The 19,047-nt window shown below is 38.0% G+C and overlaps 1 protein-coding gene across 16 annotated transcripts in view; it reads right to left on the bottom strand.

Annotated features, from left to right (window-relative positions):
- PKHD1 (PKHD1 ciliary IPT domain containing fibrocystin/polyductin) overlaps positions 1 to 19,047 on the bottom strand; it is a 439,380-nt gene that overhangs the window by 12,887 nt on the left and 407,446 nt on the right. For 11 of the 16 annotated variants that reach the window (XM_082411613.1, XM_082411609.1, XM_082411615.1 and 8 more), the window contains 3 exons: positions 18,328 to 18,472; positions 7,874 to 7,981; positions 1,434 to 1,592 (listed from right to left, as the gene is read on the bottom strand). In XM_082411613.1, coding sequence (XP_082267739.1) covers positions 1,434 to 1,592; positions 7,874 to 7,981; positions 18,328 to 18,472 — 412 coding nt within the window. The remainder of the gene's footprint in view (positions 1 to 1,433; positions 1,593 to 7,873; positions 7,982 to 18,327; positions 18,473 to 19,047) is intronic. The other 5 variants (XM_082411618.1, XM_082411619.1, XM_082411620.1 and 2 more) reach the window with 3 other exon arrangements.

The following is a 19,047-nucleotide window of genomic DNA, read 5'->3' as shown; positions in this document are numbered from 1 at the left end:
AAACCAGAAAGCACTACTCACATATACACACATACACACACATACACACACACACAAACAGATTTTTAGATTTTAAAACAAAAAGACCAAAACCCGTGATTCAACAAATCACAGGCAACAACACAGGATGAGTTCCCATTCTTCTTGAGAAAGACAAGGGATCCTTGAGTTTTCTTTAAGTCTGTGAAGCCTGATGATGCCAGGGAGGGAGGGAGAGACCAGGCTGAAGCTTGGTTCAAACTAAAGAGCATCTAGTGGAGCTTCCATCCCTCAGCATCTCTCAGAAATCCAAGCATAGTGAACTGTCTAGTGGTGGCACCATGCTACCTCCTCTTTCCTTTCTTAATTCTTCACTTTCTCTCTTTGCCTCTCCTCATTTCACCTCTTTTATTCTCACTCTTCCTTATCACTTTGGTTTCCTAGTATCTCCTAATATCAAAGTGTTTCATCCATGTCTCCACCCACCACCCCCGCCCCCCCCCCCAAAAAAAAGAAAGAAAGAAAAAGATCAGCTTCTGGGAAAATGCCTAAGAACACAATTTCTATGCTCCTAGCGAAAAAAAAAAAAAAAAAAACCACACCAAGCACTCTCTTCCTTCTTCTGAAAAAGCAGAGGACATTTCCCCTTTATTGAACTCTCCTTTTGGAGGGTCACCTGGGCTGTAGGGCACAGTGTTTCAGAGTCAGATATGGAGAGAACCAAACTACCCAGTTTGATCCTGGTGGTGAGACCTTGGGCAAGTCACTTAGCCTTTCTGGGTTTCATGCTCTACCACTGAAACACAGATGTAGTACTTAGTATCTACTTCATAGAGTTGTTGTGAGAATTGAATGAATTCACATCTCTAAAGTACTTAGAATCCTATCCATAGTGAGTATTCAAAAATAAGAGCTGACATCATTATTGCTATTATTATTATTTAGAATTAGACAATCCTTGTCTCTACTGTATGAGTTGAGTAATTTGGCTCCATGTGGTTTGATATGTTACAGAGGCTCATAAAAATGTCTCTTTGGGGGAAGAAAAAGAATAGTTAATATATTATAGGGCTTCCCTGATGGCGCAGTGGTTTAGAATCTGCCTGCTAATGCAGGGGACACGGGTTCGAGCCCTGGTCTGGGAAGATCCCACATGCCACGGAGCAACTAGGCCCGTGAGCCACAACTACTGAGCCTGCGCGTCTGGAGCCTGTGCTCCGCAACAAGAGAGGCCGCGATAGTGAAGAGGCCCGCGCACCGCGATGAAGAGTGGCCCCCGCTTGCCGCAGCTGGAGGAAGCCCTCGCACAGAAACGAAGACCCAACACAGCCAAAAATAAATATAATAAAAAAAAAAAAAAATATATATATATATATATATATATATATATATATATATATTATACATCATGGCATTTCCTTCAGATATTTTTATTAAAAAAAAAAATTACATACTTCTGCTTTTGCTTTTCTTAAACCAACAGCATACGAGGCAGCACAGAGCAAGCCACGAGACCCCTGAGCACAGGGAAGCAGCCAGGATGATGGTGGGCCTCTCGGATGGGGTTGCAGGTAAGACAGCAAACAGCCTGGAGCGAGCTGTAAAATTGACCCCTGTTAAAAAAAAAAAGCACAAAAAAACCAAAATAAGAACAATAGCATATTAATAAGATGCTAATATAAAATATTGTGGAAAAGATATGGTTACAATAGTACCTGGCACATAGTTGATTCAATAAATATTTATTGAATTAGATGATTCAATATATGAGTCAATAATAAATCCAAGACTCATATTTCTAAAGAATTTCAAGATTCCAACAATAATATATGATTGTTCTTTCTACTTCTGTCCGTTATGATGGGGAATTCTTCCAATGCTCTCCTATTTTCAGACCTTTTTTCTCCACCAGTGCAAAGCTGTAGCTTCACTCTCATGTTCCACTAATTAGAACAGAAGCACTCCGGACTCCAGATTGCGTGAAACTACTTGCTATGACATATGTATCTCATTTCAAATACAACATGTAACACATCAAAACAAGGGCACAGGGACTCCTACTATGGAACCAAGAGAATTTCTAAGGTCCACAAGAATTTTGTTATCTGGAAAACTAGGGGTAGAGCAGGGGTAGATGGATAGAGCCACCGTGGCTATGGATGAAGGGGCAGAATGGCCATTCCCTTCAGAGAGCACATCTTTCTAAGAACTCGTCTCAAACTCCTCCCTGTTTTGTAGACTGACAAATTTGGTTCTCACTCCATTAGTGTTTTTGAAGCAAGGTAAAAAAGAATCTAAAAAAGCAACAAAACAAAACAAACAAACAAACCCTTGTCTATACACACAAAAACCTGTACACACATCTTTGTAGCACCTCAATAACCACCAAAACCTGGAAACAATCCAAATGTTCTTCAACAGATGAATGAATAAACCAACTGTGTTTTCTTCAGGCAATAGAGTAAGACTCAGCCAAAGAGAGAAAGAGAAAAAGAAAAAGGAGTGGGGAGGAGGATGAGGAGGAGAGGGAAGGAGGACGGAAGGAGGGAGGGAGGGAGGGAGGGAGGAAGGAAGGAAGGAAACTATTAATAACCTGTAACAACTGAGATGAACATCCAAAGCATTATGCTGAGTGAGGAAAGCCCATCTCTAACGGGTACATATGATATGATTCCATTCATATGACGTTTTAGAAAAGACAAAATTATAGAGATGGAGAACAGATCAGTGGTTGCAGGGATTAGTGGGAGGATATGAGGACAGAGGAACAGCATAAGGGAGACTTCTGGGAAATGTTCTGTATCCTGTTGTGGTGGTGATTACATGAATCTATATATATCTTTGAGTTTATAAAATGACCCACCAAAAAAAACCATCATTTTTACTGTATGTTATTTCAAAAAATAAAAATTTTAAAACTTTGCCTATAATTTCGGGAATGATAGATATGTTCATTATCTTAACTGTGGGGATGGTTTCATGGAAGTATAGATTCATCAAAGCTTATCTAACTGTATGCTTTAAATATGTATAGCTTATCATATGTCGATGATATCTCAAGACAAAAATTTAAAGTCGAAAATAAAACACTTGCCTGTGATCATAAGTTAGTTATAACCAGCATTTTTGAGTAGGTCGTTCAAAACAAACAAACCCCAAATCTCTGCTTTCATCTGAATAATTCAGGCAAAAGCAGAGTTTGTATTTTCTCTACTCAAGGAAACACCATGTTTTCTTTGCTGTGCTTTCCTTGGGCTGAACCTGACAATTTGATTGGAGGTCACAGTTAAAGCTCCAGTCTCTTGACTCCTGGCTGACTTGGTCCCAAAGCTACTGTAACAAAATTATCTAGAAATGCTTCTCCTGTGGGTACATCTTATCCTTGAGCCATATTTGGCTTGTTTGTTATCAATTAGTTGCTTTTTATGGGCAACTGAATAAGCTAACTCTAGCCCAGAGACAGGGGTATGGATTTTACTAGGGATTCACAGAATTAAAAACAAAATTCTTTATTCTTTTATCCGTTTTCCAATAACTGCTCAGTGATTGTTTACTTCACCATGTAGATAAGTTACTGTTCTCATTCTTAAGATATTTACAAGCTAATAAATGAAATAAGATACACATACAAATGTTTTCCATACAAATCACAATGTGACCCATGCCACCAGAATAATGCAAATCAATTGCTTTGGAAGGTTATTTTCTAGCAATATGATTGGGGAAAGCTTCCTAGAGGAGAGAGTATCTAGATGGGGATTTGAAGGTTGAGCAAATAAAGACAGAAAAGAGAAAAAAAGCAATCAATGTTGAAAAAAGTACTGCCAGGAAATACTAGGAATCAGTGCAGGAAAGCATGTGAGGCAAATTTTGGTGGGCATTAAATGTCAAAAGCCAAAAGGCCCTTGACAACATTCTGAAGGCAATGAGGTGTCATAGATGGAAATATTCTGACCTGAGAAGTGGCATGAGCCACCTGGGATATAGAAGATCAAGCCATGGAAGTGTTTAGAACACAAATAATGACAGAGAGGCTGAAGTCAGGCCTAAGGTTTATAAGCCTGGAGCAGTAACCTGAGTCTAAGGGTGAAGACCACCAGTTTTTAAATATTTTTAGCAGCAGAACATTATTTAAATGTAATCTTAGGCAGAATCTCAGTACACTCACTTATTCATAAACAAATATTTATTTGGTTTTTTTTTTTTTTTTTAACACCCGGATGATATAATGCTGAACTAAGCAGAATTCCTGTCCCTTCTGGGACTTAGGTTCTAATGGGGGACACAGCAGGCAGGCAATAGACAAACAAGCAAATACACAGATACTCTGACGCTGAGTGATGAGTGCCATGCAGAAGTCAGAGAATGGCTGGAGAGGGGAGCAGGGTTGAGACTGTGGTGTAGACAGAGTGAGGCAGAAAAGGGCTCTCTGAGGAGGTGACATTTGAAAAGAAACCTGGGTGAACTGGTGAATGACCCATGAGAAGTTAGGGAGGAGGAATATTCCAGACTCGGAAACGGCCACTGCAGTTGAGTTTTTCTGGGTTGGGTGGCAGGGTGCATCCCATCTCAGCCCAGCGGCCCTGGAGAACCCCCTAAGAGTCCCATGGCTCCAGGAAATGGTTAGAGAAACCACAGCCTAGACCATGGTAATGACAATGCACGTGGAAAGGCTGGGTGGGAAGTCGGTAGAACAAACTTACAGACACCCTGCCCTCTTGACAGTGTCTCAGGAAGTTCAGAAACAGATAAATGAGCTGGATTAGTCCACATGTTATAAAGACTTATGAGGATTCCATATATACTTGGTTAGACCTATGTAACTTCTCAGTTCCTCAATTTCTATATTTCCAAAATAGCATAGCGATTATAGTCAATGATACTGTATAATAAATTTCAAAGTTGCTAAGAGACTAGGTCTTAATTGGTCTCACCACAAAAAAGAATGATAATTATGTGATGTGATAATTATGCGATGTGATATAGGTGTTAGCTAACACTACAGGGATAATCATATGGCAATATATAAATATATCAAACCAACATGCTGTACACCTTAAACTTATACAATGTTATGTCAATTGTATCTCAGTAGAAAATAAATTCTATATATGTATGTGTATATATATATATACATATACATATATATTTAATGAACTAAGTCTTAATTATAAGTCTTTGGTGTATCTATGGAACTGAAGAAATGTATGTCTTTGTATGCAGTGATTAATGAAACATTGATTAAAGTGACATCTATTTCCACTTAAAAACATAAAGACATGGACAATCTTGGAAACTTTAGAAGGACAGATTGTCAATTTCCATGATCTAAATAAAATCAGGAATCACATCTGCCATTATCTACCATCTCTGTGCATTAAGCAGATGTTGAATTCTGTCCTTTTTCTTCAGTTTTAAGAAAAATAAATAAATAATGAGACAAAAAAATAGTAAAATAGGAATAATGATGTGTTCCTCTCTCTAAGGGAGAAGAGGGAAAATAATGATAATGATTGTAAGTCTTCTGCTTGACTCAGGGATGAAGCAACAATTACAGTCCCATGAATCAATGCTTGTCACAGCTATTCTGTTGGAGCTTATTAAAAAGGAGAAATGTCATTGAGTGGCCTATCAATGTGAGGATGAGAGCTGCTTTCCCAAATAATTCCAGCCTTAGACATTGATACACCTGGAAACGAGGAATCACTCTCAGGACCTGTACTGGTAATGAACATGTGGCTATGGGGTCACAGAAGTGCACGCCTTCTGATGTTTTCTATTTCTCTTCCATCTTTTCTCTTCTCACTTAAACAGAGCCTCACCTCATAGAGTCAGTCTTGAAAATTACGAAGAATAATTTAAGGAAAATTCTAAAGGAAAACTTCTCAAGACAATTCCTCATTTAGGGGACTTTATAAGCTGAAGGTGGAAATTAAAGGAAGCAGTAGTCCAGTAAATGTGAACACCAGGGCCAGTTCAAAATCACACTGTCACTGAGAAGCTTCTGTCTACACTATAGTTTACATTCAGTTGTATAACTTATGCCTTAAAATAAACTTGATGAAGTATTTAGTCTTAGTTAACCACTGAGGAAACTGGAGGGCAATGGTCTTTTAAATATGCAACAAATCGGGACCAAAATATCCAGCTCTGCACGTGTCACACTTCAAAACATATCCTTGGGAATCCCATGGTCAAGGCGCTGAACATTCTTTTCCATGAATCTGTACTTACATCAGGACAACGTCTTAGGTATTAAAAGAATAGCTGCCCTACAGAATTAATAATACTACCTGACTCCAGATGATATTCCCTTTGTGAAGAAAAATTGTCTAAAACTTGGAACTGAGAGAAAAATAATGATTACAGATCTTAACAATATCATACTGGAGCATTTTCGAACAAGCCCATCCAAGGTTTTTCAAATTCTCTGGAACACACTTTTGTTTGACTTAATATTCAATATTTAGGGGTCCAGTCTTGTGAATTTGTAGAAGATTGGTAAGCTGCAATTGATTTTCATCCAGTAAGAATGGAAGTGATATTTGTAGACATGCAACTCAAAGATTAGAGTTTGATTGCCCTGTATCCAATTTAGCAAACTGATTTCAAAGCAGTCCTTTCCAGGCTATAAACTTTGCCATCCTCCTGGTTCCCTCATTAAAGAGTAAAGTAACTTGTTGACAAGTACTCATTATATATTTTCATGAGAGCCATATTTTTAACTTTTTGAAAAGTATACTGGTGGTTTGAATTTAAGCTTTATGAAGGAGAACTAATACCTGGCCTTAGTTAATTATTTGTTGTTGGGCTTCAGACACCTCACATCAAAACATTTAATTTCCTTTGCCATTTCCAATATCTAAGCAGTTTAAATCCACTCATGATTGTTCTAGTGTATTTTTTAAAACTTTGCATTATCACAGCTGTGCATTAACTACTTTCCACAACTGCATGTCTTAAGTACCAGACTAATTTCCCTGACTCAAATTAATAATTGATTATAATTATCTACCTTTCAGTTCAAACGTGATGTTAGTATTTTTAGAATTCTTTCAGATGCTCTCTTAGGTGAGGAGGGTTTTTTTCTGGTAAATTACAAGATTGGATGCAATATTTAAATCACTTTTTTCAAGTGGTAATTCTGTGTCTCTATCAAAGTTCAATCCTTTATAAAAAGGATGTCCAAAACTGGACTCTCACCACTCCTCTGTGGGTGCAGCCTGGACTCTACCCATCATGGAAATGGGAGAGTAGTATTTTTCATAAGCTCATCTGGCTTTGAAGTTTAAGTAACATATTATTTACTACGAAGTTATTGAATAGTATTACACTTTAATAAAGCAAGATTTGTCAAGAATACTTCCAAAGGGAGAAGGTTTCTCTTTAATGTTTTGTCAAGAAGAACTGGATCATATAAGCAATTTACACACACCTTATACCTACACTTCTAAAGTACCAGGATTTTGAATGGGTATAGTCACCATTTTAAAGGTGGGGGTGGGGCAGTGGATGAGGAGGGCAGGACTGAAAGATAAGATTTCATAATACTCGATACCCCAGGACTCTCCTTCTTATAAATTAAAATTCTTAAATTAATACCCAACCAAATTACATCAAATGTCATAGAAAAACAAATAGAACATTCAAAGTAAATTTTAATAACTAGAGGAAAATGTACATTTGGATTCTTGCTTACCATGATTCTCATGAGGCTTAATTTCTACATGTGTTCTTGCTTCTCACACCTTAATGATACAACCAAGAGAATTTTTTCTCTAAACTACAATGACTTCTTATTCATGATAGAAGCTAGTCCCATTATAAAGGAGAAGGGGTTATATTTTTTTTAAAAAAAGGAACAGATAATAAAAACACACTGTGCTGAAATTACCTGGAGGGGAAGTGACAGTAAAAATAAAGTGCCAATTTGATCCAGAGATCAAAACTGCCAAGTTGGAGAACCTCACATAACCATCTTGAGTTTCTGCCTGAGTACATCCTACAAATAAACACAAAACCAAAAAGTGAATGTTAGTTACCTACACAAGAGCAATTTCTTCAAGTCTTCCGTGTAGAGAGGCAAATGAACAATATAGAAAAAAAAATTTAATTGAAGAGGTTACTAAATCCATCAGGCTTCTCTTAGACAAATCTTGGAACCAAATAATCCAAGATAGAATAATAACAACAACAGCCAACATATATTGAAAGCTTACTATGCCAGACGTTGTGCTTTATATTTATCATTGTACATAAACTACACAACCCTATAAACTATACTATTACCAATATTCTAGAGATTAAGAAATAGACTCAGGGGCTTCCCTGGTGGCACAGTGGTTGAGAGTCTGCCTGCCGATGCAGGGGACACGGGTTCGAGCCCTGGTCTGGGAAGATCCCACATGCCGCGGAGCAACTAGGCCCGTGAGCCACAATTACTGAGCCTGCGCGTCTGGAGCCTGTGCTCCGCAACAAGAGAGGCCGCGATAGTGAGAGGCCCGCACACTGCGATGAAGAGTGGCCCCCACTAGCAGCAATTAGAGAAAGCCCTCGCACAGAAACGAAGACGCAACACCAGCCATAAAGAAAGAAAGAAAGAAAGAAAGAAAGAAAGAAAGAAAGAAAGAAAGAAAGAAAGGAGACTCAGGAAAGGTTAAATTACATGGTGAGGGGGTTATAGCTCAAATCTGCCTGTTTTCAAAGTTTGTATTCTTAGCTACTATTTTATACTGACTATTTAAATGTCTCTCAAGAAAGAAAGTCTATTCTCTTTCTAGGTGATCAGTTTCTAGGCTCTGCCTCTCTTCTATTCAAGGGATCTGTGGTTTATGCGGTGACAGAGTTAGGCCAATAGATCAGGACCACAGCAATGCATCAAATCAAGAGTGATAAAGGCTACCCTGTTCAGCAACTTGGATTGTCTGGGCTATGGTTTCCCTGAATAAAATGCAAAAAGGAAAGCTGACATCTTCTAACAATAGGCCATCCATTTATAAAGTAAAAGAAGGAAACTTAGCTCTGGATCCCATTCACAATGCCTTTAATTAGTCTTCTGACTCCACTATCCTCAAATTACTTTGTTAATTAACAGCTGCTCCATTTCACTCTGGAAATGTCACTATGATTGGTATGATGGACAATGAGATAGGAGAGTGGTCCTAACGTTTAAAAATTGGTTTGAGATCTTTAAGGCTGAAAGGTATCATAAAGATAGAATATGCATAGTGTTCTATTTCTCAATTCAATTGCTCAGTCCTTTTTGGGAAAACATTGTCTTTCTTCATCAATTTTGCAGAGCTAATTAAAATTTCCTTTTTCAGAAACATCCTTTCCTTCATCTCTTCAGAGTCCCAAAATAAATAAAATGCCCAGAAAAAATGGAAATAAATAAGCCAAGACTCAAATAAATGATAGGCACCAAGACAAATGCCGTTTATACTCTTTAAAACCTATATGCATCAAAATTATGGTCAATAAACTCTTGCAAACAATGAACTGCAGAGTACAGATGTTCAACATGAAATCATTTGCTACAGTTTTCCCTTTGACAAACGTTCTTATTGTTCCCATCTTTGGAGGAATACAAAGCAGCATTTAATCGAAATGTGTCTGGCGAGCACAGTGAGTCTGCCTCATAGAACAGCCGCCAAACTGCCTAATGGAAAGTACTTTAGCTCCAAATGGGTTTGCTTTTGTGTTAAATACCAGCTTGCCTCAGAGATCTCTACAAAGATTCCCATATATATCTACGATATTCTCAGCTTTGAAGCATATGTGCCCCAAAGCTGAGGCAGTTTGTTGCCAAGTACAGTACATTACTCCAGGGTTCATCATATCTCTGGAATGGTAACTGTAAAATAGACAAATGTCATTGACAGCCTCCCTGATCAAGCTGGTCCTGGCTGAGGGAACCTGGGAGGAGATGGGGTTTTGGGCTTCACACAAGATTGAAGCTGATGACATGCTTTATCAGGGAATGCTACTTGAATGTGATTCTGTAGGGCATAGGGTTTCTAAAATACTTTTCACCCCCAAAACTATCCCTCTTACCCCTAGCTATCCACACTAGCAAACTGTTACATCATTAATGTTGAGAGTTTATTTTTTTAGTATTAAGAACACATTTTTTCTACAACTAGGATTTACAGCTAAATATCAAAGGATCTGAAGGACCCTAAAATAATTGTCTTTGTGTATATAAACCCACTTTTGGTTATAATCTCTTTTTTTTTTTTTGACCTGAAGAGGATTTACTGAGACAAAGGAACATGAAGTTAAACTGCAGAACAAAAGATTTAGGATAGACATATAGACCGGGTTTTGTTGTTGTTAATTTATTTTTCTGCAGGAAATACTTAGAATAAGTTAGGTAATCCATGCCAAATGGTTTTGCTTCCATTCTTTCTGAAGTTAAGGAGAAATATTTCATGATGGCTTCAAGAGATACTTTCAATCATTGAAATAGAGTGTTTGGTGATGTGGGCATTCTACAAAGAAAATGACACAACATTTTTTTCCTATTTCATGACACTCACACACATGCACAAAAACGTGTGCATATAAGATGACCTCAGCCCATTTCTCATACGCTCTCATTGAATCTCCCAAAGAGGACAACGGTGACTATACTGATCCAGGAGAGTCAGTTAGCTTGAGCATGAGTTGGTGTTAATGGAGGAAAATAACAAACGGCTTCATGACTCATTCATTTTGCATGATCCAATATGATTCTAAGCTAGACAGTGATGATATCCTTGGGATAACAGAGAGGAAACCAATGAAGAATTGGGGGGACTATGTGTCAGGAGTGGGGCACAGTAAAGTATGGATGCTGAGTAAGGTATAGTAGAGGAGTAGGTATGGGATATGATAAGGTATGGAGTGTGAGTAAGGAACTGGGTACGGGTAATGTATGCAGTATGGCAAGGTACATATTTTATAGGAGGCATGTGAATGAGCTTAGACTCAAAGCCAGGGTAGAGCAAGAAGTAACTGGAAGAGGGCAGACAGCAGAAGCAAGAAGAACTACAATCCTGCAGCCTGTGGAACAAAAACCACATTCACAGAAAGATAGACAAGATGAAAAGGCAGAGGGCTATGTACCAGATGAAGGAACAAGATAAAAGCCCAGAAAAACAAGTAAATGAAGTGGAGATAGGCAACCTTCCACAAAAAGAATTCAAAATAATGATAGTGAAGATGATCCAGGACCTCGGAAAAAGAATGGAGGCAAAGATCGAGAAGATGCAAGAAATGTTTAACAAAGATCTAGAAGAATTAAAGAACAAACAAACAGAGATGAACAATACAATAACTGAAATGAAAAATACCCTAGAAGAAATCAATAGTAGAATAACTGAGGCAGAAGAACGGATAAGTGACCTGGAAGACAGAATAGTGGAATTCACTGCTGCTGAACAGAATAAAGAAAAAAGAATGAAAAGAAATGAAGACAGCCTAAGAGACCTCTGGGACAACATTAAATACAACAACATTCACATTATAGGGGTCCCAGAAGGAGAAGAGAGAGAGAAAGGACCCAAGAAAATATTTGAAGAGATTATAGTTGGAAAGTTCACCAACACGGGAAAGGAAACAGCCACCCAAGTCCAGGAAGCACAGAGAGTCCCATACAGGATAAACCCAAGGAGAAACACGCCGAGACACATAATAATCAAATTGGCAAAAATTAAAGACAAAGAAAAATTATTGAAAGCAGCAAGGGAAAAACGACAAATAACATACAAGGGAACTCCCATAAGGTTAACAGCTGATTTCTCAGCAGAAACTCTACAAGCCAGAAGGGAGTGGCATGATATACTTAAAGTGATGAAAGGGAAGAACCTACAACCAAGATTACTCTACCCAGCAAGGATCTCATTCAGATTCGATGGAGAAATCAAAAGCTTTACAGACAAGTAAAAGCTAAGAGAATTCAGCACCACTAAACCAGCTCTACAACAAATGCTAAAGGAACTTCTCTAATAGGAAAACACAAGAGAAGGAAAGGACCTGCAATAACAAACCCAAAACAATTAAGAAAATGGTCATAGGAACATACATATTGATAATTACCTTAAAGGTGAATGGATTAAATGCTCCAACCAAAAGACACAGACTCGCTGAATGGATACAAAAACAAGACCCATATATATGCTGCCTACAAGAGGCCTACTTCAGACCTAGGGACACATACAGACCGAAAGTGAGGAGATGGAAAAAGATATTCCATGCAAATGGAAATCAAAAGAAAGCTGGAGTAGCAATACTCATATAAGATAAAATAGACTTTAAAATAAAGAATGTTGCAAGACAGTGCTGGACACTCTATGCCAAACAACTAGCAAGACAGGAACACAGCCCCATCCATTAGCAGAGAGGCTGCCTAAAATCATAATAAGGCCACAGACACCCCAAAACACACCACCAGACGTGGACGTGCCCACAAGAAAGACAAGATCCAACCTCATCCACCAGAACACAGGCACTAATCCCCTCCACCAGGAAGCCTACACAACCCACTGAACCAACCTTAGCCACAGGGGACAGATACCAAAAACAATGGGAATTACGAACCTGCAGCCTGTGCAAAGGAGACCCCAAACACAGTAAGATAAGCAAACTGAGAAGGCAAAAAAACACACAGCAGGTGAAGGAGCAGGGTCAAAACACACCAGACCTAACAAATGAAGAGGAAATAGGCAGTCTACCTGAAAAAGAATTCAGAATAATGATAGTAAAGATGATCCAAAATCTTGGAAATAGAATAGACAAAATGCAAGAAACATTTAACAAGGACGTAGAAGAACTAAAGAGGAACCAAGCAACGATGAAAAACACAATAAATGAAATTAAAAATACTCTAGACGGGATCAATAGCAGAATAACTGAGGCAGAAGAACAGATAAGTGACCTGAAAGATAAAATAGTGGAAATAACTACTGCAGAGCAGAATAAAGAAAAAAGAATGAAAAGAACTGAGGACAGTCTCAGAGACCTCTGGGACAACATTAAATGCACCAGTATTCGAATTACAGAGGTCCCAGAAGAAGAAGAGAAAAAGAAAGGGACTGAGAAAATATTTGAAGAGATTATAGTTGAAAACTTCCCTAATATGGGAAAGGAAATAGTTAATCAAGTCCTGGAAGCACAGAGAGTCTCATACAGGATAGATCCAAGGAGAAACACACCAAGACACATATTAATCAAACTATCAAAAATTAAATATAAAGAAAACATATTAAAAGCAGCAAGGGAAAAACAACAAATAACACACAAGGGAATCCCCATAAGGTTAACAGCTGATCTTTCAGCAGAAACTCTGCAAGCCAGAAGGGAGTGGCAGGACATACTTAAAGTGTTGAAGGAGAAAAACCTACAACCAAGGTTACTCTACCCAACAAGGATCTCATTCAGATTTGATGGAGAAATTAAAACCTTTACAGACAAGCAAAAGCTGAGAGAGTTCATCACCACCAAACCAGCTTTACAACAAATGCTAAAGGAACTTCTCTAGGCAAGAAACACAAGAGAAGGAAAACACCTACAATAACAAATCCAAAATATTTAAGAAAATGGGAATAGGAACATACATATCGATAATTACCTTCAATGTAAATGGATTAAATGCTCCCACCAAAAGACACAGACTGGCTGAATGGATACAAAAATAAGACCCATATATATGCTGTCTACAAGAGACCCACTTCAGACCTAGAGACACATACAGACTGAAAGTGAGGGGATGGAAAAAGATATTCCATGCAAATGGAAATCAAAAGAAAGCTGGAGTAGCAATTCTCATATCAGACAAAATAGACTTTAAAATAAAGACTATTACAAGAGACAAAGAAGGACACTATATAATGATCAAGGGATCGATCCAAGAGGAAGGTATAACAATTGTAAATATTTATGCACCCAACATAGGAGCACCTCAATACATAAGGCAAATACTAACAGCCATAAAAGGGGAAATCGACAGTAACACAATCATAGTAGGGGACTTTAACACCCCACTTTCACCAATGGACAGATCATCCAAAATGAAAATAAATAAGGAAACACAAGCTTTAAATGATACATTAAACAAGATGAACTTAATTGATATTTATAGGACATTCCACCCAAAAACAACAGAATACACATTTTTCTCAAGTGCTCATGGAACATTCTCCAGGATAGATCATATCTTGGGTCACAAATCAAGCCTTGGTAAATTTAAGAAAATTGAAATCATATCAAGTATCTTTTCCGACCACAATCCTATGAGACTAGATATCAATTACAGGAAAAAATCTGTAAAAAATACAAACACATGGAGGCTAAACAATACACTACTTAATAACGAAGTGATCACTGAAGAATTCAAAGGGGAAATCAAAACATACCTAGAGACAAATGGCAATGGAGACACGACGACCCAAAACCTATGGGATGCAGCAAAAGCAGTTCTAAGAGGGAAGTTTATAGCAATACAAGCCTACCTCAAGAAACAGGAAACATCTCGAATAAACAACCTAACCTTGCACCTAAAGCAATTAGAGAAAGAAGAGCAAAAAAACCCCAAAGCTAGCAGAAGGAAAGAAATCATAAAGATCAGATCAGAAATAAATGAAAAAGAAATGAAGGAAACAATAGCAAAAATCAATGAAACTAAAAGCTGGTTCTTTGAGAAGATAAACAAAATTGATAAACCATTAGCTAGACTCATCAAGAGAAAAAGGGAGAAAACTCAAATCAATAGAATTAGAAATGAAAAAGGAGAAGTAACCACTGACACTGCAGAAATACAAACGATCATGAGAGATTACGACAAGCAACTCTATGACAATAAAATGGACAACCTGGAAGAAATGGACAGATTCTTAGAAATGCACAACCTGCTGAGACTGAACCAGGCAGAAATAGAAAATATGAACAGACCAATCACAAGCTCTGAAATTGAAACTGTGATTAAAAATCTTCCAACAAACAAAAGCCCAGGACCAGATGGCTTCACAGGCAAATTCTACCAAACATTTAAAGAAGAGCTAACACCTATCCTTCTCAAACTCTTCCAAAATATAGCAGAGGGAGGAACACTCCCAAACTCATTCTACAAGGCCACCATCACCCTGATACCAAAACCAGACAAAGATGTCACAAAGAAAGAAAACTACAGGCCAATATCACTGATGAACATAGATGCAAAAATCCCCAACAAAATACTAGCAAACAGAATCCAACAGCACATTAAAAGGATCATACACCATGATCAAGTGGGGTTTATTCCAGGAATGCAAGGATTCTTCAACATACGCAAATCAATCAACGTGATACACCATATTAACAAATTGAAGGAGAAAAACCATATGATCATCTCAATAGATGCAGAGAAAGCTTTCAACAAAATTCAACCCCCATTTATGATAAAAGCCCTTCAGAAAGTAGGCATAGAGGGAACTTTCCTCAACATAATAAAGGCCATGTATGACAAACCCACAGCCAACATCGTCCTCAATGGTGAAAAACTGAAACCATTTCCACTAAGATCAGGAACAAGACAAGGTTGCCCACTCTCACCACTATTATTCAACATAGTTTTGGAAGTGTTAGCCACAGCAATCAGAGAAGAAAAAGAAATAAAAGGAATCCAAATCGGAAAAGAAGAAGTAAAGCTGTCACTGTTTGCAGATGACATGATACTATACATAGAGAATCCTAAAAATGCCACCAGAAAACTACTAGAGCTAATCAATGAATTTGGTAAAGTTGCAGGATACAAAATTAATGCCCAGAAATCTCTTGCATTCCTACACACTAATGATGAAAAATCTGAAAGAGAAATTATGGAAACACTCCCATTTACCATTGCAACAAAAAGAATAAAATATCTAGGAATAAACCTACCTAAGGAGACAAAAGACCTGTATGCAGAAAATTATAGGACACTGATGAAAGAAATTAAAGATGATACAAATAGATGGAGAGATATACCATGTTCTTGGATTGGAAGAATCAACATTGTGAAAATGACTCTACTACCCAAAGCAATCTACAGATTCAATGCAATCCCTATCAAACTACCACTGGCATTTTTCACAGAACTAGAACAAAAAATTTCACAATTTGTATGGAAACACAAAAGACCCTGAATAGCCAAAGCAATTTTGAGAACGAAAAATGGAGCTGGAGGAATCAGGCTCCCTGACTTCAGACTATGTTACAAAGCTACAGTAATCAAGACAGTTTGGTACTGGCACAAAAACAGAAATATAGATCAATGGAACAGGATAGAAAGCCCAGAGATAAACCCACGCACATATGGTCACCTTATCTTTGATAAAGGAGGCAAGCATATACAGTGGAGAAAAGACAGCCTCTTCAATAAGTGGTGTTGGGAAAATTGGACAGGTACATGTAAAAGTATGAAATTAGAACACTCCCTGACACCATACACAAAAATAAACTCAAAATGGATTAAAGACCTAAGTGTAAGGGCAGACACTATCAAACTCTTAGAGGAAAACATAGGCAGAACACTCTATGACATAAATCACAGCAAGATCCTTTTTGACCCAGCTCCTAGAGAAATGGAAATAAAAACACAAATAAACAAATGGGACCTAATGAAACTTAAAAGCTTTTGCACAGCAAAGGAAACCATAAACAAGATGAAAAGACAACCCTCAGAATGGGAGAAAATATTTGCAAATGAAGCAACTGACAAAGGATTAATCTCCAAGATTTACAAGCAGCTCATGCAGCTCAATAACAAAAAAACAAACAACCCAATCCAAAAATGGGCAGAAGACCTAAATAGACATTTCTCCAAAGAAGATATAGAGATGGCCAACAGACACATGAAAGAATGCTCAACATCATTAATCATTAGAGAAATGCAAATCAAAACTACAATGAGGTATCATCTCACACTAGTCAGAATGGCCATCATCAAAAAATCTAGAAACAATAAATGCTGGAGAGGGTGTGGAGGAAAGGGAACACTCTTGCACTGTTGGTGGGAATGTAAATTGATACAGCCACTATGGAGAACAGTGGCTGTTTTGTTTGTTAAAGTTTTGTTTGTTAAAGTGTTTTGTTTGTTAAAGTTTTCTTTAAAAACTAAAAATAGAATTACCATATGACCCAGCAATCCCACTACTGGGCATATACCCTGAGAAAACCATAATTCAAAGAGACACATGCACCCCAATGTTCATTGCAGCACTATTTACAATAGCCAGGTCATGGAAGCAACCTAAATGCCCATCGACAGAAGAATGGATAAAGATGTGGTACATATATACAATGGAATATTACTCAGCCATAAAAAGGAACGAAATTGGGTCATTTGTAGAGATGTGGTTGGACCTAGAGACTGTTATACAGAGTGAAGTAAGTCAGAAAGAGAAAAACAAATATCGTATATTAACGGATATATGTGGAATCTAGAAAAATGGTACAGATGAACCGGTTTGCAAAGCAGAAATAGAGACACAGATGTAGAGAACAAATGTATGGACACCAAGGGGGGAAAGCGGGGCGGAGGGTGATGGGATGAATTGGGAGATTGGGATTGACATATATACACTAATATGTATAAAATAGATAACTAATAAGAACCTGCTGTATAAAAAATAAATAAAACTCAAAAAAAAAGTTCTGAAATACATTGCAGCATAGATGAATCTTGAGGACATTATGCTACGTGAAATCAACCAGTCACAGAAGGACTAACACTGTATGATTTCATGTATATGAAGTATCTAAAATAGTAAAACTTATAGAAGCAAAGAACAGAATGGTGGTTTTTGATTTTCATATGCACAAGCTCCAGGGAAGTAAATGAAGCTAGCAGTGGTACTCGGACTGAACAGGAAGGTAACGGAGGACCAAGAAAGCTGGAGAGGAGAAAATGAGCTCTCAGGGCCTGTTCTGGGCCAGGCGCTTTGCATTTGCCATCACATTTATTCTTTATAACATTGAGAGCCAGTGTTTCTGTTTCCCCATAGAAACCACATTGTACCTATGACTTGATACTGTACCAGAGAATCATCTGTACGTGATCAGGGGGCCATGCCCTTTTCCTTACACCATACTGAAGATACGGGTATGACAATAATGCTCCTCACCATGCCGGCAGGGGTGGGGGTAGGTGGGCAGATGGTTTGTTAAACATTTCCTGCCAACCTAATGTTCCCTTTTGCAGACACTGGCGTTGTAGACTGGTGGTGAAGGGGATTTCTTCCAAACTAACAAAGATACTGAGTATTAGCGACTTTTGTTATAGATTCCCAAGGGTAGCAAACATTTCTGTGCAGATGCAATTATAGCAGGTCTCTGAATGTCACGGGTACCTACCTCTCAGCATGGAATCTGATGTCCCTTCCAGAGAAACAGAAATGACCCAAGGCTCTGACGGGGGTCCCAACGACTCTACTCTCCGATTCTGGAAACAGGAAAAAAAGGGAAAAGTTGGACTCAGAAGAGAATTTTGTGAAGTTATCTGAAAAAGAAGAGGATTCACACAGAATCTTTTATAAAGCGCACATTCATGAGAAATAAACAAAGAAAAAAATAATAAATAAATATTCTTTCTCATGTTAAGAAGACTATATCAAATTAGCTTACTGAGAGGACAGAAGGGAGATTATTGCAAGAAAAGTTGGGGCAGGGCAGTGAAGAGGAGAAAGGAAAGTTAAGTTTACAGAAAAGGAGAGTGGCACGGTGTGTTGAGGGTCAATAAGGAAGGAAAGATTAAGACGACAAAGCAGGAGAGAGTTGGGTGGGTGCCAGGCTAGAGCGGAAGTGTGGACCTCAGGCCCATGGCCTTCATCCCTCTGTAAGCACGTCAGGGGAGGCATTTTTAAAGTCAAGAGTGGAAAGCTGACTTGAGTATCATATTTCACTTTCCCCCCCTTGATATTAGTAAATATAGACAAGAGAAAATAGAATCAGAGGGCATGGACACTGAAATTAGAATTAAGCACAGAAGCCTCTTGTTGATGCTGTACTTAACCACATACAGGAGAAATCATTTAAAACAACATAGAACTATAATGCAGATGTGATGGCATAAAT

Source organism: Balaenoptera physalus (genome assembly GCF_965194825.1).
Source record: "Balaenoptera physalus genome assembly, chromosome: 11".
NCBI classification, from domain to species: domain Eukaryota; kingdom Metazoa; phylum Chordata; class Mammalia; order Artiodactyla; family Balaenopteridae; genus Balaenoptera; species Balaenoptera physalus.
The sequence above is the reverse complement of the archived record's forward strand: the minus strand, read 5'-3'. Positions and strand labels throughout refer to the sequence as shown.